Source organism: Corvus hawaiiensis, chromosome 1, assembly GCF_020740725.1.
Source record: "Corvus hawaiiensis isolate bCorHaw1 chromosome 1, bCorHaw1.pri.cur, whole genome shotgun sequence".
Taxonomy (NCBI): Eukaryota; Metazoa; Chordata; class Aves; order Passeriformes; family Corvidae; genus Corvus; species Corvus hawaiiensis.
In genome coordinates this window covers 83101702-83125796 of record NC_063213.1, presented here as the reverse complement: position 1 = coordinate 83125796, position 24095 = coordinate 83101702, and the positions used below count along the sequence as shown (strand labels likewise).

General features: G+C 39.1%; 1 protein-coding gene across 11 annotated transcripts in view; it reads right to left on the bottom strand.

Annotated features, from left to right (window-relative positions):
• The window catches only part of CTNND2 (catenin delta 2), a 669045-nt gene that overhangs the window by 76657 nt on the left and 568293 nt on the right, over positions 1-24095 (bottom strand). For all 11 annotated transcript variants that reach the window (XR_007205226.1, XM_048311841.1, XM_048311789.1 and 8 more), the window contains 3 exons: positions 18598-18715; positions 15391-15576; positions 5454-5627 (listed from right to left, as the gene is read on the bottom strand). Coding sequence is in view for 10 of the 11 variants with exons in the window: in XM_048311841.1 (XP_048167798.1) it covers positions 5454-5627; positions 15391-15576; positions 18598-18715 (478 nt within the window). In the remaining variant the exon portion in view is untranslated. The remainder of the gene's footprint in view (positions 1-5453; positions 5628-15390; positions 15577-18597; positions 18716-24095) is intronic.

Here is a 24095-nt window from a genome sequence, read left to right as displayed (position 1 = left end):
AGACAAGGAGAGTTTTTACCTGCCCTTTGGAAGAAGGGAGCTCAGGAGGACTATTACACAGATGTTTTGAGGCTTCAGGGAGAAAATCAGAAGGGCCAAAGCCCAGCCAGAACTTAATCTGGCTACTACTATATAAGACAACAAAAATGTTTCTATAAATACAGCATCAACAAAAAGAAGGCTAGGGAGACTCTCAATCCTGTATTGGATGCAGGGGGAACATAGTGACAGGGGATGAGGAAAAGGCAGAGGCACCTAATGCCTCCTGCACTGCCTGGAAAATGGCCCAGCAGAAAAGGACCTGGGGGTGCTGGTTGACAGCAACTGAACAGGAGCCAGCTGCGCCCAGGTGGCCAAGAAGGTCAAAGGCATCCTGGCCTGTATCAGCAACAGTGTAGAAAAGGAAGTTGGCCAGCCTGTCATTAAAGCAGATGAGGGAAGTTCATAAAGCCCGTAAAGTAACTGAGACAGAAGACTGAGTGCACAGAAGGGACTAAGCAAGGCCCAGAGCAGGTGTGCTACCTGTTCCAACGTAAGCCATTGTCTTGCCAGAAGAAATATAGCAAATCTTGTTTCTTGGTTTTAAAAGACAGGTATTGCCTATGTAAGTTATGATAGTTTTCTGGTTTTTTTTCTGAAGGATCATACAAATGAAGGGTTTTTTAAGGTATTTTTAAGGGTTTGACAAAGCTAAGGAAATGCTACTTGTGGTGACAACACTGTGTTATCAACTGCAAGTAATAGAAAAGGTAATATTGTAGGACCAGAGGCAATGGGCGATAACTGAAACAGGACTTTTGCAGAACAGCAGGAATTGCTTTTTCACTTGTGAGGGGGACTGAGCACTTGCACAGGTTGCCCAGAGAAGTTCTAGAGTCTCCACCCTTGGAGACATTCAGAAAACCATCTGGACATGGTCCTAGGCAACTGCCTCTAGGTGGCCTTGCTTAAGCAGGGGGTTGGACCAGATGACCTCCAGAGGTCCCTGCCAACCTCGGCTCTTTTGCAATTCTTTGAGTTCAGGGCAACAGGTCTGGCAATACTGCAGTGAGGTCTGGCAGACAAACTGACAGCAGCCTAAATTCAGCTGTCAGATACATAACAGACAGACACAGTAATAAGCAGATATCCTAATATTTCCTTTCCTCCTGAGAGGGTAATTTTATTCAGAAGGGACATAACCTTGGATGCTTCACATTGTTAACTTGAGGACATTTTGCATATAACTTTTTACAGGCTCGGGAGAGTTAATGAGTTAATAGCCGATTGACCAAGGTGAAAACTAAAAAGAACTTGCCAGTTTTATTTTCGCCATCTGAGGAAAAGTACTAGTGCCAGACTACATATAAAAAGACCATCTTTTACAGGATGACTCTTGTAATTTTAAACCATGTAATTTTTTCAATCCAAGGCATTAAAATAAAAAATTATTTGAGGTTGCAGAAAGAACTTCTGGTTTGAAGAGTTATAGTGGGAGAGATTTCTTAATAAGCAGGCAATTGTCTTCAGAATACAGCTGAGGGAGTCAGAAAGTGTCCTTTTTTTTTATTCTACATTTTTGCACCAATTTGGTTAAACACAAATTAAGTGGCAAAGAAAAATAACAGAGCTCCCAGTGAAAGTCAATACCTAATGGGAAATAAAGAGTTTGCACTGCTTCCAAAGGCATGTCTCTAACCTTATTTGTTCAGGGGAAACTCCAGCTAAGATTGATGAGGAAAGTGTTACCCTAGGTTTTTTTAATTCATATTTCTAAGCAGCTTTAATATTCAAGTTCACATTAAATGTAATTACAAAAAGTCTATTCTTTGAAAAAAAAATCTTAGTGTGGCAGTGAGAGGAAGCAAAGCCAAACCCAATGGCCATGCTTTTCATGTGCTGCTCCTTCTGTCTGCAGGATGTTTAGGATACCATGAAATTACCAAGGTTAAGACTCGATGGGATAAAATGTTTTGGGAAGCAATGACTTCTCTAAAAGAGAAACCCTCCCAGCCCCAGGGAGCAGCTGAGCTCTGCAGAAGGTGGTAGGTGGGTGCAGATCCAGTGCTGACAAGCTGCCCCACTGCTGTCAGGTAGCAGCACTGTGCTTGGAGTGTGTACTAACGGCAGCCACCAACCCTGTCAGGAGGGGAACATGCAGTGACCTCCTGCTGATGTCACAGGTCACTGTGCAAGGCAGCAGTTGGACCTTAAGCAAAGTGATACCCTGGCAGCGATATGGAAAATGTTAATTTGCCCAGTCTTTCCAAAAGACTTACATATTTGGCTGTCTCCATAGATATTACTCCAGAAGGGCCATTCCTATTTTTCATAGATGCATCAAGTAAGCACACGAATAAAAAAAGAGATCGCTCTGAGGACATACATGTAATTTTCCATTACAGAGATGGTTCTTCTCCTTCAGATTCCAATACCAGTGTCCTCCTTATGGGATGACATCTTGATGCAGAACAGTGAGATGAACAAATGTACATGTTTATGTGAAACAGCCTCTTCCAAAACGAGTTCTACTTTGTATATAAGCTGTCTATCTTTTTCAAAACCAGAATATACACCAAAGTGAAGATATGCAGTCATGAACTATGCCAGCTTAAATTTTCACATTGAAGATATTCTTCCTCATACCTCAAAATCAGTGTCCTGTTTTACTGATAAACTTTCCTTTGGATCTCTTAATGTATTTGTCACTAAGATGCTCCTTTTCTGATTTTTTACAGACTGTGCTTGGTCTAATAATAATTGCACTGACCAAATATTGCATTAGTCACTATAAAAAACTCCCAAGTTTTACTTTGCAGATGGGTAATGTATGTCAAGACTTTAGTCCAAAGTGCTTCATTTTGACATAGAAAAATTGTATGTAAATGTAAGTATGTCACACTTTTTTCTTTTGTTGGTATTTAGCTTTAAAAGGAATTCCTGCAACTGAAGCAGTGCTAAAAATGTCCTACAGATTATGTTTCACCGTGTTCATGTGTTGATTTTATGTGTATGTATCACTGAGAAACTATATTCCCTGGAACAGTGAAAACTTTCAGCCTTTCTGAGCTATTAATCCTTAAAGCTACATACTACTGCTTTCTTTTTGTGCCTGAAATTCTCCAAAGTAGTCTAGCGGATTTAGACACATATCGCCTGTTAATTCCAGTTGCAGACATTTATCTAAATCCCCTACACAACTTTTTATTTTTTAAAAATTACTCAGACTTCCTTTTATCTGCTCATTTTCTCTCCGTAATAGCACTGGCTAAGCACTGCCTGTGTTAAAAATATTACCTCTTGGCCACCCAAGAGGATTAGACAGCTTTGTACCACAGGCACCAAGACAGTGAAACAGCTAGGAAGGAATTATACAAGTGTATCAACTGCACAGTATTTTCTTCCAGAAGAGATGTATCTTCAGCAGTGTGTCAGCATGCCCAGTATGCTGGGTGCCTCATACAGTCTGTGATTCTTCTGGCATTAAAATAATGCTCATTGGAAAAAGCCCACAACCGCTATTGCTATTAATATTAATAGCAGCATTACTTATCTTTATACAGTTTGCTCTTCTCTAAGTCCATCATGAAGTTCTTCTTAAAAGAATTAAAGTAAAAAAAAAAAAAATTCCATTCTTTATACAATTACTGTTTGTTGGAGGAACTAAAAAAATTTAAATCTCCCTAGAAATGACCTCTTCTTTTAAGAGTTTTCTATCTTTTATTTCAGTCATTTTATATCTGGGCTGCAGCAATGGAAAGGAGAGGTCAAAAGGTGGAAACATCAATGCTTATGTAATCCCCAAAGAGGATTACTTCCCTCACAAAAATGGCTAGTATGACATGTGAAATTAAGGATATTAATTCTGTGTCTGCACATCCCTTGTAATAGAATTGGTGAATCTTTAGAAAAATAGAGCAATATGAGAACAACTCAGCTTTTCCCATGGTATCAGCATAGATAGTATTAAAGTCCAAAACAGTTTTTCTAAGCCAGCACTCGCCAAAGAGCTCCAAAGCCTTCCTTCCTCTCCCTGTACACTTCTGCCAACTAAAGGATGACAGGTATACAGTTTTATTAGAAATGGGAGAAGGAACACCACTTGGATTTTACCACTTCTGTTAGTCCTGGCAAACATGCATGCATTATTTTCTCATTTGGACCAGGGCTACACCCATTCCCAGATGGATAGAACACATTTATTGCGTTTCTTTGCCAGGATTACACCATCTGAAGCAGTCTACAACACGAGAATAATAAAACCATAATGATTTTTTAGGCACAGTGTTTACATAGGACAAAAACCACTGAACAGATATTTTGTTAAATCATTTTACATTTACTGAATGCAACAGTCAAAGATATTTTATAAATGTGGTCGAACACAATTATAAAAAAACCCAAACAAAACATCATATGCCTTGAAAGACCTAGTGAGTGTGCCAACCCAACTTCCAACAAAACTTTATGGGAAAAAGAAAACAATTTCCTAGTGTCAGTGCTAACATTTCAAAATGAATGCCTAAATTAATTGGTGTTTACATATCACATACATGATATCACATGAATGCCCAACCGCTTAAAACCCAACAGGATACTTTCTGAGACATAACTTTGATCAGTGAATTTCCCCATACATGACTGTTTTCGTTGTAAATGACAAATATTCCTGCTGAAAGTTAATTTAAAATCAATGCATTATAGTTACACCATAGATTTAGACAGTTAGTACTTTAACCCAATTAAACCAGTTTACCACCAGGAAAGTTGCCCTAAAATGTAAACAAAGTTCAATGTTATCTTGAACTTTACTGATCTATTCTAAATGTTTAAGTATTTTCTTAAATTTTTCATTCAACTTACCGCAACAAATACATGAAAGAAAAATGGATCTTTTGACTATAACTGAAAAGTAGATTTAGCTGGAATAATTGATTGCACATTTCCTCACTCATTGGATATATTTAATCATCTTGTGGATGTATTTTAATAATTTCTTATTTTTAAAAAAAGTAGATGCTAAGATTACTTGTTTTGGTGTCACATCATTTATGCTTTGCTCTGCTGTGCCCTGGCTTCTCCTCAGGGACTGAATGTCAACCAGTTTCTGCAGTGACAAAACAATATGGTTTCATTTGATTGCCAGTGGTGGCATTTTTGGCTCATTTTTTATGGCTCTGTCACCCAGGTTCATAAAGAACTGGTTCTCCTCATTTGGATATTGGTTTTCAGTGGCAATTTTTCATACTTGACATGACTGATGTAATCTTCGCTGCTGTATGCTGACATTTGCTGTGATATGACTACCTAGGACTTGAAATACTACCTCAAATTTGACTGCAGATAGTTTTACAAAAACAGAAGGTTATTCCACTACCAGAAGCAATTACATACATTTATATCACCAACTTGCTGTCAGCTGTAGGGTTGTTTCAGAACTGAAGAGGAAATACATATTGGGTTAATATTCCTACCTTCCAACTCCCAGCAGCCAAGTTCTGCAGTGCCCCTGCTGCCCCCTCCAGCGTGTCTGGATTGGAGCACTCAGAAAGAAGTGTGAGGTAGGGTTTGACTATTGAAGGGTGCCACAGCATCTGGATTCCTTTGGGTGGTTCTGCACAGTCTGGGAGAGGTCCTACGCCATCCCACTGTTGGAAAGCACAAATCAGATTGTCAGCAAGGAGCAGTGAAATACGCTTGAGAATTGCCTCAGTTGAAACTGTAACATCTATGAAGGCATCTGCCCATAAACAGATGTTCTCAATTTTTGCACATTGTGATTCTTTGTAGAGGAACCAAATTTCCTACTCAACATTCCTTATAGACAAGCTATAAGATTGGCAGAAATCCCAATGTTTTAGCTAGCTGACATAACAAAACCACTTTTCACTGCATGTATTTTTTTCTGTGGGAACAGAAGCCCAATGAACGTATCTTAAGAGGCAAATCTAGAACTTGCATGGGGAGAAGAGATTATCTTTTCACATCCTGCTCAGTTCTCCACATTCTCTCTTCTCATGAGAGGAAAAACAACAATGAATGCTACTATAGAAAACTATATCATTCAAGGCCATAAGCCCTCCATCCCATGAAAGGCACAAGTGTGACAAGTCTTCCTCAATTGCCCAACTTCTGGTTTCTCACAATGTGAGTGCAGTAGGTATTCCACCAGCCAGCCAGCTGTGTAGTCTGAGACTCCAGTGCCATTGGTAGAACCAGCTCTCACAACACACACAGTTCCTCTCATCACATACAGAGTTTTGCCATGAAAAACAACACAAGTCTGATATCCAACATGTGCAATATTTAAACCTGGACAAAGGGTAGGTTACTGCACAAAGCCCACTCTTACCAGAAATAAATACTTTATTCCAGGAGGACAGGGATTCTCCTCTCCAGTGGAGCGCACAACACTTGCACCTACATATGAAACATCTCAAAGGAAAATACAGACTTTCTTTTTGCCTTTTAAACAAAAGTGGAACACACTTTAAATAAAATTTTAAATGGGAATCTACTTATATATTTTGTATATTTTGTTTTGTTTTGTACAGATAAAGGGATTTAAACAATCCATGGCATTAGTGCCACTGCTAGGAACAAGGCTTAACTTTTTTATAAAATATCTTTTCTAACACCTCTGACACGTCCACATTGCATATTAAAATAAAAAGTAAACCTTTTAGTGCCTTGGGTTAGAGATTACTGTGTCTATATAAATTAAAAAAATCTGTTTTTAGATTTTAAATCTAAACATTAAACATCTACTACATAGTGTAAGTCAAATTAACTCCTGGTTTAAATCTGCAACAGTTAATTTAACTAGTTATGAGTGCACAATAATACTTGCACCGGGAAAGACCTAGAATCTCTAGTTTTCAGGAAGTATCAATCATAATTTTACTTACACTAACCTTAAAAATAAAATACATGTATTCTAAGGGACGATCAATCAAGTCTTCCCTAGTAACAACTAACTCAATTTCAACAAGGTTTTGTGTGATTACTACCTTAGAATGAAAACCATTATTTTTTTCTAAATTAAAGCAGAACAAACACCAAAGTGGAAAGCTAGAGGGACCATTTAATAGACATGAGCAGCTACTGAAAACCAGAAAGCTGCTCAGACATGAAACTCACTATGGTGGACAAATCTTACCATAGTTTAAAGGAACTGGCATAGCAATACCCAGTGATGGCTGAGAAACTAGAGGACAAATGCCTTCTGGAGAAACAATGCCTTCAAATGACACTATTATAGGGCTGTGTCTTTGAAATGTTTAATACATTTCTGCCTTTAAACCAATAGATTGTTCTCACTGCATGTGACTCAGTTCTCCTTTTTCCTCCTTATAAATCACCAGCCTTGCCAGAAATGAGCTCTTTTCAGCTCATAAAAAATACATTAAAGCCTGCTTCTTATTTTAACTCTCAGAATTCAATCATTCACACTGTCAGATTTTTTTTGAAAACAAATGAGAGACATATCTTACAGGTCAAATCTGACCTCACACCAGGTTTATGCTTTGTACCTTAGTAAGTTCACTAATGAATGACTTGTGATGTCCAAGGGCAACAATTCAGGTCTTCACTTGTCTCATTCCAACTTGCACAAATCATGCATTATGCAACTGAAGAGTGTTTGCACAAGGTATTTACTGTATTATTTCAAGGACAAAGTACCTTAAATGCATCAAATGTATAAGATCTACCCATATGAGCGGGTAAATGCCAATGTGGGGGTATAATTTCTCAGTTTTTTTATGCTCAGCTATTTACACTCTTATGATCCCAAGGACTACTAAAAATCAGCTGATATAAATAGAGCCCTATATACATGCTCATGCTGTGCTGGTACATATAAAGCACTAGAAGTGATCTAGCAGATAAATTAATATTTAATGCTGTTTTGCCATTCTGCCCAGTAATGAGAAAACATCAAAAAAAAGGAGACAAATTACTGCATTTCCCTGCCCTTCTTGCAACTCACTTTTAGCATGATTGCATTGATTTATCACCAGCTGTGAGGGAAGACCTTTTTCTCAAGACACTGTGATGCCCCAGAGTCCATGTAACAATAATGAAAATCTTTGCTACCATGCATGCAAGCACAGTGAAGGCACAGGAAATTCAGTGACCCTGGAAAGTGTCCTGCACTGCTCTTCAGATGTGCTGTGTGTGCCCAGAGCAGCTGAGTGGCTGCACAGGGAGGGTGTCACTGTCCACCACGCCGTGCTGGTTTTGGCTGGGGTAGAGTTAATTGACCGTCACAGTAGCTGGTATGGGGCCGTGTTCTGAATTTCTGCTGGAAACAATGTTGATAACTCAGAGATGTTTTAGTCACAGGTGAGTAGTACTGACAACAGTCTTTTCTGCTCCTCACACTACCCCACCAGCAAGGAGAATGGGGATGCACAGAGTTGGGAGGGAATACAGTCAGGACAGCTGACTCCAGCTGACCAAGGGGACATTCTGTACCACATGGTGTCATGCTCAGAGTATAAAGCTGAGGGAAGAAGAAGGAAGAGAGGACATTAGGGGCAATGGAGTTTGTTTACCCAGATCACTGTTATGTGTGATGGAGCCCTGCTTTCCTGGGGATGGCTGCCCATGGGAAGTGCTGAATGAATTCCTTCCTTTGCTCTGCTCGCATGTGGGGCCCCATTAAACTGTTTTTATCTCAACCCATGTGTTTTCTCACTTTTACTCTTCTCCGCCCCCGCCCCACTGAGCGAGCGGCTGTGTGGGTTTAGTTGCTGACTGGGGTTAAACCACAACACCTGCTGTGCCTGTGGCAGCCTCTTCGCTGTAGGGTTTAGTAGCTTCTGGTGTCTTTTGCATAGCTGAGACCAGTGCCTGAAGCTGTACAGCCCAGCTATTGCAGGGCCTGTAGAACTGACACAGATAAGCAAAGAAGCTATTGAAAAGGAGATTTGCCCAATCTTCATTCATTTATTTTGTATTTCATAAACATCAACTGCCTGAGCAATAGAAATGTTTTTCCCCAAGTGGTATTAGAGTCCATATTAAAATAGTGGTTAAGGCATGGCAGAAGTTGCTTTGCAGTTCGCGCTGCCAAATATTAATGAGCTGAGGCAGCATCCTCACCCAGTAAACACCTCTACCCAGTAAATTAGTGGAAGAGTTACTGTACTGTTGCAGCCCATCAAGAATGATCAGGAAGGTCTATTTGAGATAGACTGGGGCTGCAGTAGGAGCCTCTGAAAAAGAGGACAACATGCGATTACTCTTCCTAGATATACTAAGGAGGGAAAAAAAAAAGTCATAAACAAATATTCCTTCCAGGCTTCCCTCCTTCAGCTGAAATTACCCACATATATTGAGGTTGAAGCTGACAAACTGCTTGTTACGTGGGTGAGATACAAATCGCTCATTTCCTGAGACTAGTGCAAAGAAAGGATGAAAGTCAAGAAAAATAAAAAGCCAAATACCAAGATCTTTTAAGAAAAACAGACTTTTGATAGTAAGAGTACTCTAATAAAATTTCCCAATTTTCCTATTAGTAAGGAACTTTGGGAGGAGAAAAAGACCACTCATGAAGATGCTCTCCTGTGCCGCACAACAGATTATCTATCACCACATTTCTCATTTTAATGAAAGTAAGTACATATTTATAGTGCAATTGTACTGAATACCTGGGAACGCTTCAACTCAGTAAGAGAAGAACACTCTGCAAATTTTGGGGTTTGCTATCAACCTCAAATTGGTAGGGTTTGCTTTTAAATAGATATCACAGGACAGTAGGTTTTCCCGTGATAACAATACAACAGTGTTTTATTTTAATTTATTACATATGAATACTTCCTTTCCCCCAGTCTGCACAAAATACCACTACTAACAAAAGAAAATCTAGGAAAAAATTAAAGCAAACTCCAGCAATGTCTAAAACCGCCCAGACCTCTCCCCAATGATCCTAGACATTTGAGATTGTCTGACAACACTTGAAGCAGAAGTGACAAAATTCATATGAGCAATTACAAAGTGCTCACTAAAACCACTTTTGAAATGCCAAAGACTTTTAAACTAACAGGCCCGCTAAGAAGACACTAGTATCTCATCCTGCATGTCTTAGTGGCTGTGACAGTCCCTGCCAGCTGTCCCAAGACATGTCAGTCCAAAATCCTCTTTTGGACACCTTTGTCCAAGAGGTGCATTGGCCAATGCTGTCAAGGGCAGAAATTGAAAATTCAGCAACAAAAATTCACCAAAGTTACAGAGCTTTATTTCAGGGATGATGGGAATCCATGCAGCTGATACACAGGAGGAAGGAATACTACTATTTACATCAAGTGAAACTTCAGTTTAGACATCCAGGCCTAAATAAAGGTGGTGAATATAAATGCAGGTGTCAACTGACACAGAGACTACAGGAGCATGGTGAGAGAGAGCAGAGCTCATTGCATAAATAATGGTACCATTCCCAGTTTGATGCAACAACATTTACAATTATAGGAAAGGTGTTTGAAATGCTTTCAGAATATTTCAATGTATTGAATAGTTATAATTAATGTCAGATATTAACAAATCTAAATTGTACTTTAGATTATACATTACACTCTTAAAACAGTTGTCAATGCCTTTATTCAACTTTATAATATTATTTTATCTAAGAAAAAAAATATTAATTCAGTTTGTGCATTTTGTCTTTGCTTAAAACCAGACCCCTCCCAAATGAAGGAGGATGGAGTTAAACCCAGGAAAAACAGTCCCTGGCACATCACTACATGCCCTTCTCCTCTGCACAGAAGGCTAAAGCTAACTGGCTTTGCAGTATATTCCACAAATTGACAAATACAAATTACATTTAATAACCCTGCAGTTTTGACTTTGAAAACAAATTGGCCATACGTGACACTGAGTAGCTCACAGAGTATCTGGGGAGATGCTGCATATGCAAGCTGGAAAGTAGAAATAGTTTTCAAAAAGCTCTGTAAGGAATCGCTCAAGAGAGTTGATTCTTGCTGTTCAAGGCTGGCATAACCACCTTGTGCAAGACAAGGAAGCAACAAGTGGAAATAATATTCTTTCTGAGCAAGGACATATTGGCAACACAGCCCTTCATCCCTCATCTCAGTTCAAATTATTGGTTAAACCCAGGAGCCACCAGCATTTCTCTGTTTCTGTGCTTATTATTAGCTTGGTGTGGCTTGGTAGAGTATTGAAGAATGCTTGGTAAAGCAGTGGTCTCACCACATGAAAAGACATATCTGGCAGGTTTATTTTTTATGCTTTTTGAAATATTATGGCCTTAAACCTGTTATTTCACCTACACAGAAGAATTTATAGGCCATTTAGCAAGCATGCTAAAGAGGTGTGCCAGTCAATTCTTAATGATATATAACTTGAAATGTTGCTGTTATACCTTAAGGCTCCTGACAGAAGGTGAAAAAGAAGGTCAGGCTCATTTCAGAAGTGTCATTTCCAATCAAAAAATAGACTTTGGGGCTAGATTCTGGTTTGACAAGAATGATCACAGATGGGGAACTTGAGAGGAGCATGAAGCCAAGAAGTCAACCTGTTTTTCTTAGGGAAGAAAGGAAAAGAAATGAAATAGTGCCACATGTATACATAATGGGCTGCATAACAAGAAATAAAATAAGGCTTAATGACAACTCCCTGGCATTTTTTTACTGAAATTGGACCATACACCTGATTTGCCCTAACTGCTTTCTGTCATAATCCTTGTTTCTTGTACAGCTCAAAGAATAAACCTGTTGGTAGCAGTGAGCATGCCAGCAGCATGAACAACAACATTTTCAGCAGTGGGAGGATCAGTTTCCATCTGAAGGCAGAGAGGTTGATGTCTACAAGGTCTTAGTCAGAGATGAAGGGCTCTGTGGCTGGAGAGCTTATTGGGGTGAGGGTTCAGTACCAGCTGATCACAGGTAAACAGCAGAGAAAAACTAACAAACACAGCTGACAGAAGAGAATTACAGCCCTAGAGGTTTGAGACAGAAGTCAGGTGAGTCTCATTTATCTTTCCTGAGGCCTTAACAGAAGTTTCGCTTTCTGTGTTTCCATAGATAAAACCAGCGCTATACTTAGATTTTATCACAAACCTTCAGAAGGTTTGGGCCTCTTCTAACATTCAATATGTGTGACAAAGCAGATGCCTCAGGAACCTCTCTCAGCTCTGGTGAAATGATTGTGGGCTCTTTTAACACCACCCACCTTTATTCTGAAATGAGGAGAACATTTGTTTCCTGTGATCCGAAGGGAACTCCTTAAGCAAAATAATTTGAAAGGTGTCATTAAACCTATGATCTGAACAAAGACACATCTCTTATTTGATTTCAAGACGTACAGAATTTGCATTGGTATAGACAACTGATATCATTAATAAAAAATAAATTCCAGTTTGTTCTTGAAAGGCCTTTGAAAGAAGCCACATTTTATACTACCACCCAATTCTGTTCTTCCCTTCAAGTAACTTACATGTGACTACAACAGAAACTTAATCTAGAAAAACTGGGATACTTGCTTCCTAAATCATAAAACAAAGAAATTAACTTCTACTTTCATTATAGAGAAAACCCATGAGAAAGTGACTTTAATATCAAGTTTCTCCTGTTTTATGGTTTAAGAAACAAACTCCCCAGCTCTGTAAAGATTTTTTTTTAAGTATGGAAAACTGCAGCTTCATTCACATCCTTTGTCTAAAGTGATACATCTGTTTTTCTTTTGCAACTATACTAGTTATGCTACTACTTTTTTTACTAACACTTTTATCCAAAAATTAAAGACTACCTCATAAATGCATAAATGGAGTTCAAGAAAATACACATACTAATGAAGAAACTAAGTTACAGCAATAATGTAACAGGAAAATTTCAAAATTGCATTCACTAAGATACGAACATTTTTTTCTCCACGCTGTTTTGTAAATCTTATCCTCCAAGGAAGACTGAAGCAGCAATTTTGTTATTCAAAAACCCCATGCACTGCCAAAGAAAGGAAAAATATCTATACACGTATTTTCTGGGGATGTGAAATGTAGCAATCACAGACTGGATACTACTCCCCTGTACTGAGGTGTCATAACTGACAGATGTGGCCGTGCCCTGTGCTTTGCCTGAAAATTTAAACCTCTCAAGTATTAAAGGAACCACAGAGACAAAGAAGCAGAAAGAACATGTCTTTTTACACAGTTGGACAATTGTGTCCACACTGGACAAGTGCCTCTGAACATACTTCTGTACTTATTTTTGCAAAATAAATGGACAAAAAATTACATTTACCCTTATCACAGTTTCAGTTACTTTATGCTATTAATATAAATGTGATTACATGAAAAATAGTGTTTTTCTTTTCAATTTTGGAGGGTAACTTGGGAGAACTGTTTCTGGGATGGTGATCTTGCTGCTACTGTTTTTATTGTTTTTAGTGGCACTCTAATAAACTTGATAATATATTAATTTGATAGTATACTTCAAATCATTTGTTATGTTCAACAGTCGAGGATTATGGGGTGAAAATAACATGCAGAAGGCTCCCAAGGCTCCCTTAAAATTCCTGAACTGAGTAATATCCACATGTGAGAACCTGCATATGGCAAGACGAAGTAGGATGTAAAGGAAATTAGAAGAAAGAAAGAAACATCATTAGAAAAACGTTTCTAATACTTGTAATGCAAAGCAGTCCTGTGCACAACAGAATCAGTTCTGGAAAGAGTAAATTTATGTCCTTGCCACAGAAAAGCCTAGTGATCATAAACCTGAAAATATGTGTGTAGTTTTATTATTCTTTGGATTTAAAAAACTATATAAAACTCTTCCATTAGGCAAACACAAATGGCTCTGAGGAGATCTTTAACATACAACAAGCTGATAATGAGCACTCATAGAAACAGAAAAAAAATATCTAAGAGCAGGCAAAAGCATGTACATTGTAAAGGTAGTCAGCCAAAAGAGTTCAGTTCCTTGTCCTGGAGGAGCAAAAAAATGCTTTTTAGGGAACCATTAAAGTACAAAGAAGCCCTATGGGAATATTTAAAGAGTCAACAGTACAGTTAAAAGTATGAATCTGAGATCCAAAAGTCACAGAAAAAATGTAAGAGGAAGACTTAAAAAAGACTTCAGATAGTGAGTGTGTGTGCATGTGTTAGTAAACAAAGCATCAAAGAGCAAGCCAAGTTGCAGTGTGACGCATTCATATCCAGACATGCTATTTTTTGCTCCTGCACTTTGAATAACTGCAAGCACAGTGTGTGAGAACTGTTAATTCAGTAACAGGGATGATGACTACTTTATGGGGTAAAATTAGTTTGCTTTGACACTTTTAATCTCACTGTAGCCTAATACAGGAATCCCAGCAAAAGGCCATAATAAACTCAAGTTATCTGATGACAGGGTGTTTAACCACAAGAGTAGGTGAAATTAAAGTCTTACTAGTCATGAGTGCTGCATTTTTCAGTATCCAACTTTTAGCTTAGTAATGTTGCTGTAACTTTTCCACATTAACACAGTTTGACTTTATGAACTCAGGAGTATTTTCAGTACTGATTTACATAATTTATTCAAATACCTTGTGCACTTAATTTCTTACTCAAATAAATATTCTCTTTGAGCAATCTGAAACAGAAATAAACTACAATGCAAAAATGTGACTAAGTGTAGGAAGAGGTGAAAACTTACTGCTGCCAGCACAGGCTGTCTGAAAAAGCCCATAAATCAGTAGCCATTGTTATTGCTATTTACTGTGTGTACTGATGCAACGGTGTCCTTCTCAGCAATATAATTGTCAGTATTCTCCAAATCATAAGTTCTTAATGGGATAAAAAAGGCGATAAATACACTTTAAAAATCAACCCACCCAAAATTAAAACCTTTCAAATAACTTGAGGAAGCAATCAAGACTTTGCTTTTCAATTTTTCTTTGGTAACAGCATTAAATATATCAAAATATGAATGCTTTTTAAACATTCACTCATATTACTCGATTCAGTCCTGTACAGTTTTTTCTCAACATGTAGAGGCACAGTGTAAGACTACGAAGCAAGCAAGTGTATATATATAAGCCTGTTTGTTTGCATCAAAGCCCTTCTACACACATGTGGCTCTGTGGAAGCACAGTGTAAAGCATATGCAGATCACACTTTTCATTAGAAATGCTTCCTTTCGAAGAGCATTTTACAGTATTTAAGGCATTCACAGTGTACCCATGGCTACAGTTTCCAGGTGCACCACATAATGTACAACTTTCTCAAGCAAACATATTTCATTACTCCAACATATATTCTGCTTTAAGCTCTCAGCTAATTAACAAGGGCAACAGTTTTATATATTCTGCGTCATGCATTTAATTTCTAATACGGTGCGTTAATTATTTATCTTTTAAATGATGGGCACTTCAACTACTCGCAACAACACAGCTGTAAATAACTTTCATTACCTGATCTTGTGATTTCTTTTTCTTCTTCTTCTTCCCCCAGCACCCTGAACTCTCTGCATCTTTTCCATTGGCATCACCACAGAGTAATCCATCAAGTTCATCTGTTCCCATCTGCTGTCCCTGAGATGTTTCTGCAGCTAGCCTGTATGAGAGGTTCCTCAAAATGCACACACAGTTTTCAACGGTCTGAAAAGTATGACAAAAAGAAAAATACAGAAAACAAAACCAGGAAAATATTAAAAGCTTCCCCTTGCTCACTCTGAATATAAAGCAGAAGGAATTTCATCTATCTTTGCACATGCATTTTCCCAGCACATTTCTTATGTGCACATTTCTGAGTGCTCCCCAGGTAATCATAGCTTAAGAGATTCAGAAATTTTCATGGTAACAAATCAGTAGTCTGGACAATACTTTTCTGGGAGTTTTTTTACTGTCATTCTGAATTTCACATTGGAGCCCCATGTGAAACAGATGTCAAGGTAAAAAGTGATCAAGAGAACCAGAACACTCTGAATGTCAGCAAACTCCCACCTCAGTGAATAGAAAATGCTACAAACAGAAAATGGCAATAGATTCTGGGTTTTGTCTTTTTAAAACCAGAAATAACCTTTTTTTCTGGCAAAAATTCTATGTAAATTACCATAAAATTGGGATCTGAGTTCCATTTCACAAGTACTTGTAGCATGAACAGATGATGTTTCTCCAGTCCCAGACTAGAAATATGTCTTGCTGCTTTTACTGTTTCTAGCCAGGCTGCAGACAGATACCTTGCGTGCAGCCCTTCCCTTTCATCCATTTATCCCCCTAATAGGCTGTGCCTTCTGCAGAAGATGCAAGCAGGAACCCACAAATGGATGAGACCCAGTGGAGACAAATTCACTTGCAATTCAACCTAATTTCTGCAAGTCTAAAAGAAGTTCAGTTTAGACATGAAACCTACTCATTTAGTTGGCTCAATTTGGTTTGATTATCCCTAATAAGAAGGATATGAGCTTAATTTTCTGCACACAAGGAAAGCATGGTTAAAAAAGCCATTCTCTATCTATGTATATTTATTTCAACTGTTTCTAATGCTCCATGGAGATAAAAAGCAATGGCCACTACATCCCAGCTCTTTTGCTCCATTAACCCAGAATGGAATGACTGCGAGGCTTTCAGCTCTGTCGTATTCTGCCATATTCACCAGTGAGGCAAACAGATGGGGCTTCGTTTACTTTCATGTACTGCAGGAGCTTCTGCCAGGTAAGCATTCAGCACATGTTTTTTGTGATGACACAAAGTTCCAGAGGCGGTCTCAAACTCAGATTAATCGACATGGGAATATTTATTTACTGTTTTTTAACATAGATGAAATGTCACAATTTTGCAATACACTTATACTAATTTGAAATTTCTGCCAAATATATAAACACATGTAGAAATACATATGCATGTGTGTGTCTGTGTCTAGAAAGTGCTCTTAGTGCACCTTTCATAGCCGAAAGCTTTGCAAACATTACAGTGACCATAAGTATTTTTTAAAATTTGCTGCCTCTTTGTTTTTTTTTAACATTATTGTACATGAATTTTATTCACTTTTGATATAGTATGCTGAAGTTGAAGATTTCTATTCATTGATTAGGATGCTAAACTTTAATTTTCTTTTTCACAAATCATAGTTTTTGCATTTAAAATTCTCATTTTGTGGAAAACATAAGCTGAGTCCATCACAAGGACAATGTTACCTTAAACTAAAAACTGATAAGCAAACTTCCAAGGCTCAAATGCAACCAACACCTTCTCTGCTAAGGTGAACTCCTACAAACCAAGAAAGCTTGTTCTAACCACACAGCTGGACAGACTTCACTCCTCCTTGACTTTCGAGGATCCTTGTATTCCTTATGCTATTTTCAGTTTCATCATAAGGGGGCTAAGTACAAGTTCACTAGTTTTTCTACTCTAGCTATTTTTAACCTACTCTGAAGCTAATGAAGTCAAAACCACCCCTGTGTTTGGGGGCTGCTCTGCAGAATGTGTCTGGGTGGGGTAGTGGGGGCTGGCAACAGCCAAGTTTGCCCAAACCCTGCTGCCAGGTGGGTGCCTGCCTTGTGGTGGGTGTCCTCTGAGCATCTCTCTACTAAACTTCTATTAATGGAAAATTGATTACAGGCTAATAGGTTGTGGGATTTTTTGGAATGTTTTGAGTTTTTTCTGTTTTTTTTTCTTTTTTGGTTTCTTTTTAAAAAAGACAAAGCCATGCTGTTAGCCCTGCACCTCATGCTCTGAACCTCTCTTAATTCCTCTCTCCATCCCCTGAATTCCCAGGCAAATTTCACCTATTTGATTCAGGTAGTGAACAGAGACTCCTGGAGATTATTCCTCTCAAATCTATAAACCCATGGGGGTCCACGGACAATTCTGTGAAGTATTATTTGGAAATACAAACCCAGTGGGCTTTAAAACCTTGCTGCATAAAAGGCTGCTCTCCTGGAGCAAATGGACCAAGGTTGCCCTAGAGCAGCAACTGTAATTAATTTAGCACTGTATACTGAAAGCAAAAGAAACTGGCCTTTTTCTTCTTCTCTGGAATACTTTAATGCATTACAAATCTTCAATTTGTAAATGCTTGGAGTCTTTTTAATTAGGGAGTGCCTTTCACCTCTGTAGAAGCTTGTTCATATCCCAGTATTTTAAGAGAAGTAAAGTTGACATAATGAGGCATCTTAACACAGTTGTTATTGAAAGCATTCATTGATCCTCTTCAAAGAAGAAATAATGTTGGTTTTACTGCAAAACTGCCTATTAATTGCCCAATTTTTTTTTGCTTGTTTGCCTTCTAAGCCTACCTCACTCTTATTAGCTCTCCTACTGGGTACTGAAAATCAATTTTAAGGTAAAACTGGCAGAGCAATGTAAGGAACTTTACATGGAGTATGATACTTGCTCCTCTTAAATCAGTATCATATTTTCTACTTCAATGATTCAATTGAGAGGATGACATGCTTACCTGTGCACACTACATATGTAGACACAACTACAATGCTTAGCACACTAAAATAAGCAGCTCAGCAGAAAAAAAGGGAAAAGATGGGCTAAATTATGCTTTGCTAAGACATTCCTCACAATTCATTAAAAAAAAAAAAAAAAATCATGAAAGAACTGTCTCTTTATAGTCCCCATATACCCTGAATACCTGGATTTGCAGCTGAAAAGACAAAGATGACAAACCTTACTATCAATTTCACTGCTCCCCAGAGCAGACTGGATCACATACAGCAATGCATCTGTCAGGCCATCACACTCCCTCATTCTTCTGCGGGCCTCCTCTCCAGCAGAGCTGACATTCCTGCAAGGCAACAGCAAGGGTCACTATCTCCACAGCTCCCTGCCCACTGCCCCTCCTGAAACAATTCTCACAGTTCACACACAGATAAAGCACATGTTTCCTTTCCTCCTTTCATCAGTTCAGAGCTGTGAATAATGGAGACAGCTGCAAATGAGCTCAGGAAATGTAACGCAAAGGGAAACAAATGGAAGACACCAGGTCCTCCACAGGATGGGGCTGAGCGGCCAAGCAGCATGCGCCCACCTGCATGGGGAGACTCATGGCCCACTAAAATTTGGAGAAGGGCTGATAATCCTTCCTTCCTTCCTTTCTTTCTTGAAAGCATTTTTAAAATGTACATATGTGCATACAAATCAGGATTTAAAAAGTCTAGAGGTTTTGCCAAACATATCTCTTAGGAATTGAAGAGCCCCGTAGTCAGAGCTCCTGACCTGAGAGAAAAATATTATCAAAGCATAATATAAAACACCTGCTGTTGCTTGCTTCTCATTTTACATGTTTCCTTTTCTCTTTCATTTTGAGGGAACATTAATGCCCCAATCTTCTCTTTATGTAGTTATAAGGTCTTTTACATTGCAAAACTTAAGGCCTCGGATTACTCTAATAATATTGTAATACTTGTGGTCCTTAGACAGGGCCAGAGGGCCTTCTGAACACATTTATATAAATCAAATTAAACCAAAATTTACTGCATAACACAATGTGTCATAAAGTTGCAAGTATTGATACACAAAGAAACAAATATGTATGAATGAGCATATACAAACAATCTATATTTGCTAATATCAATTCTCCCAGGGAAAAACTGCATTCAAATTTGCATAGCAGGTTTGATTTGGAAATGGGTGGATTAGCAATCTCAAGAATAGGATAAAACTTTTCACATAGCCTCCTTCAGTAGGGGAAGACAACCCTTTGCTGAGGTGGCTCACCTGTAGCTCTTCTCTCCCCACTAGTGAAGTTTATACAAAGAAAGAACATAAAAGAACACACACACCAAGACCGATGTATCTAATACCAATGTGTGGAAATGGAAGGGAGGACACTGGCCCTTGAATTTTAGAAGAAGGCAAGGCACTTTCTATCTTTTATGCCATTTTCAATGACCATTGCATTAAAGATGGAAAAAAGAACAGGAATCTGGGAGAGGGGTCGGGGGGGGGGGGGTGGAAAGAATTTCAGATGGAGGAAGATGAGAGGGATAGGTTTCCTTTCAATTCTTTCTCTGCTCCACCTACTTCATCCTATTCTGCCTCCTTATTATCTAAAAAAAAAAAGCATTTCCATTCCCCCAAAGCAACGAAGAGTCTTATAACTGTACAATCCCCCAGCCCCTCCAATGCAGGCTCCTAATTGACTCTACCCCCTAAACATACATGATTTACCATCTATACTTGCATCCCTGCACAGTCCTAATTAGTGCTGCTCTCCCACACACAAACTGGCCCAAATAATTCAATACTGTTCCCTTCACCTCAGCAGACAACTTGACAGAAAACATACAGCCCAGGAGCACTGGAATGAATTCTTGTATCTCTCCAGCAAACAAATTCACTCTTCTTGAGACCTCTCACATTTTGCCACATCACACATCTGAAGTCTGCCCTTCATAACAGCTTGCAAGTTTTGTGTTGTCTGGTTCCTCCGGTCCCTGAACTCCATGCCTCTTCCTCTATCTCTCTGCTGCTATGGGATCAGCAGGTGAGGGATTTTCCTCCAGTTCCAGAAAGAGGAAACCTTCTTCTGTCATCTAGGAAGTAGGGTCTGGGAAATATCAACTGGAAAAATTCTCTCCCTTTGAAGTGATGGAAACTTCTGACTTACCTTTGTCTGACAGAAATAAGAAGGTAAAAATACAGAGCATGGTTTTCCCCAAACAGTGCATGTGCCCTATACTTGCAGGGCTGGAGACTCCACCTAAAGTAGACTAGACTATTCCCTTTTAAAGGGAACAGCTCCACTGAAATTCCAAAAGGGCAGAACATGTAGGAAAAGCAGAATCACGGACTGGAAAAGTGCATTGTGGGGTATACAGTGAGGATAAGAACCATTATTTGACTTCTATCTGAAATTTCATTCTCTTACCCTCCAGAAAGATAAAGACAGAAGTAGGCAGATAAATATACTTAGAGAGAGACTGTTGAGGCACTGGTACAGGTTACCCAAAGAAGTTGTGGATGTCCCATTCCCTGGTAGTGTTCAAGGCCAGGCTGGAGGGGACTTTGAGCAACCTGGTCTAGTGAAAGGTGTTGTTTTCCATGGTAGGGTGTTAAAATTCAATAGTCTTTAAGATGCCTTCCAACCCAAGCCATTTTATGATCCTATGACTCTGTGATGAAGAAAGAGAGTTATAGCCAGCCCTACAAGAGTAACCGCACAAATTATACTAGGACGATGCTGAGAAAGAGTTCTCAGCACAGCTTTGCACCTTTCTTTGCACCACTATGAAAAAAAAAACCTGAAATATTCCTGAATCCTTTTAAACAGAGATAGATCTTACAGTCTGTACTAAAATAATGTGTCCAGGCTTCTTTACTTTCTGCACTTACATATACTGAGTGCAAGCTTTCAAAATAGACTGATTTAGACACCAGTAGAAACAGAGAGAAATATTCTTCCTGATCTTATTGAGGTGATTTTTCCTTCTCTCTGTCATGGCCAAATGCACATCACCTTGACTGTCCACAGCCTGCAGAGACTGTCAGCCTCTCAGTTCCTCTCCAAGTTCATCAGAAACTCCTCCTCACCAAGACAGCAATGTAGACAACCTTATAGTCCCTGAGCTGTAGGCTGTCTGCCTTGTTCACTTCCAGCAAACAAAGAATATGAGGCCTTTACACAAAGCAATACAGACACACCAGGGGCACATCCTGCACAGACAATGCATTTCCTTGCTCTGTGTGGAGGAGCTGTCGAGTTGGGTTCTTCTATTTATCATCCATCCCCATTATGCTCCAGTTGCTCCTGTAATCAAGAGCTGGATATTCTGAATTCCCATAACTGCCTTTCCTTCTCTTACAAAAGTCGCTGTTCACTTTCTGCACTGACTTGTAGCTACTACAGCCCTCCTGAAGACATGGTGCAAATATTTACATGGGAAATAGCTTAAAAACCAAGACAAATCCAAACCTTGCATCAACATTTTGTCAGAAATAATCAGTTGAATATTTAAAAAGAAATAAGTCCCGTTATCTAGCAGTCTCATGTCACCTCTACTGAAGTACTCGCTGTTAACTGAGATCATTCACAGAGGGTCTCTAAGATCACCATGTTCTGCAAAAGGGAAGCAAGTTCCAGATTGCATGAGCTGCCAAAGAAAACACACTGCCATGTTAATTTTATTTCTCACTGTTAACTGGAACATGCTGTATCTGTCAGTGTGACAGCGAGTAAGACATGATTTGTCATTTGTGAACTTACAGGTCACCGTGCAGATGTTAAATTGGAGCATTAGTAGTATCTACTGTTGGCAAGATGTCCCACTAAGTCAGTGCTATTTCTCCTGTGTCATTTTCCAAACAGGTGAAACCATGTTTTCTGGATGTTTTAAAGGATGTGGAGATACGATGCACAAGTCTTCAGGGAAAAAATACTTTTCCATTGTAAATGCAGCCCAGCTTGATCACCCTGTATACTTTGATTCTTTGTGTAAACTCTGCTCATGGTATATGTGAGCCATAGGCTGTCATTTTGAACGTAATAGGGCAAGGAGTCCTTCAGCTTGCCATAAACCAGTAAAATGAATTTCAGATAGAATCCAGTCATGCAGGAATACCAAGAATACAGGGTGCTAAAGAATAACTCTCAGTTTAGTCAGAAGGTCCCACTTAGAGCTCTAAACCCCAGGTAATGTAAACAGTTTTTTCTCAAGAGAGAAACACTAGGAACAGATAGTCAGGGCAAGACCTCAGACCCACGGTTCATCAAACTGCTTTTCTGAACAAACAGCAGACCAATTTTGCTAATTACCTAGGAATGGGAAGAGAACTGAAATAATCCAGCTTCAGTTTCATGGGAAAATGGCTAACTATCATATCACCTGATAACTAACAGCAGGCATGATTCTCCACACCCTGGGCGTGTCAATCCGAGGCTCTAGGGTCACGAAGGGTGTGGTATAAAGGAGTGCACTGTGCAACACATACCTGGCTCTTGTCAGCCCTGGCACTTGCATTAGTTATTCACTGCAATTGTTAGGCTTTGAGGTAGGGCAAGATAGGTGGTGCCAAGTAATTTCTTTCTGCTTTAGGGTCGTTTTCCATAAACTCATATAAACTGTGGGATGTTCAGAGCAATGTCCTCATGATTCTAGGGTAACGAAATTCATCTGCCTTATACAGGGGAGGGACATTGATTTCTATGGAAAGATCATCCAAAAAGCCAGTGTGCTGAGATATGACCTCTGGATATGGGAAGCTGTTGACATTACTCCCAGTGGCAGTTTTACCCATCTCAAAGACAGAACTAAAGCATCTGCACCTGCCCTCCCTAAGCATGCTCAGGTCACACCAAGTAGTTGGACCTTTCCTGTAGCAGCTACAGGTCTGCAGATTGCAGATCTCATTGCAGTCATGCAGGACAATGATGGAGAATGAATAATATGCATTTAGCAAAGGTGAAATTGAGACAGGTATTCCTCAAAGCCCCACGATAAGAAGAGAAAGCATATGTTTAATATCTAGTATATGTAATATTTTTGCTATGGCATGATCTAAGAGAGGACAGACACAGGAAGGATAATATCCTAAATTAGGTGGAATGCAAAAGTTATCTTCAGCATGAAATTTCAGGGGCCTTCCATATATATTGTCATTCCAAGAAGTTTTGTGTAAGAGGGACTAATCCTAACACCTTCAATCTTTTTCATCCTTCTACATGTTACAATAGCCACCAAAAAGAGATTTTTCACAGCAAGAGGGAAAGGTTTACATAAATCAAGAACTACACCAACCCCATTAATGTTATAGCAACGGTGATTATGTTTCCTGAGGATACCTAGCAAGGGAAAAGCCCTCAGAATACTGAGTAACTGAGTTACAACTGGCACACTAAATACTCTTCTTCAAAATATACAGATTAAAAACCCAAACAAACAAAACCCCACCCTGACACTGGCCTCCTCTAGATGTGCTCTTTTATACGCTGCCTATTTCTATTTCTGCCTGATTGACTGATCATTTCTCCTTCAGGGACCGAGCCTTGTCTCGGGGGCAAGCTGGCATCCCCAGTCCCATCAGAGGGTGCTGTGGTGACGATCCTCTGAGCTGGTCTGCAATGTAAAAGATGATCCCCTAAGAGATGCTGCTTTTTCTGTGCCCTCCCAGCTGATTCTGTCAGCATTCAGGCTCTCTGCCTGTGTCTCTGTGACACAGACAGCAAA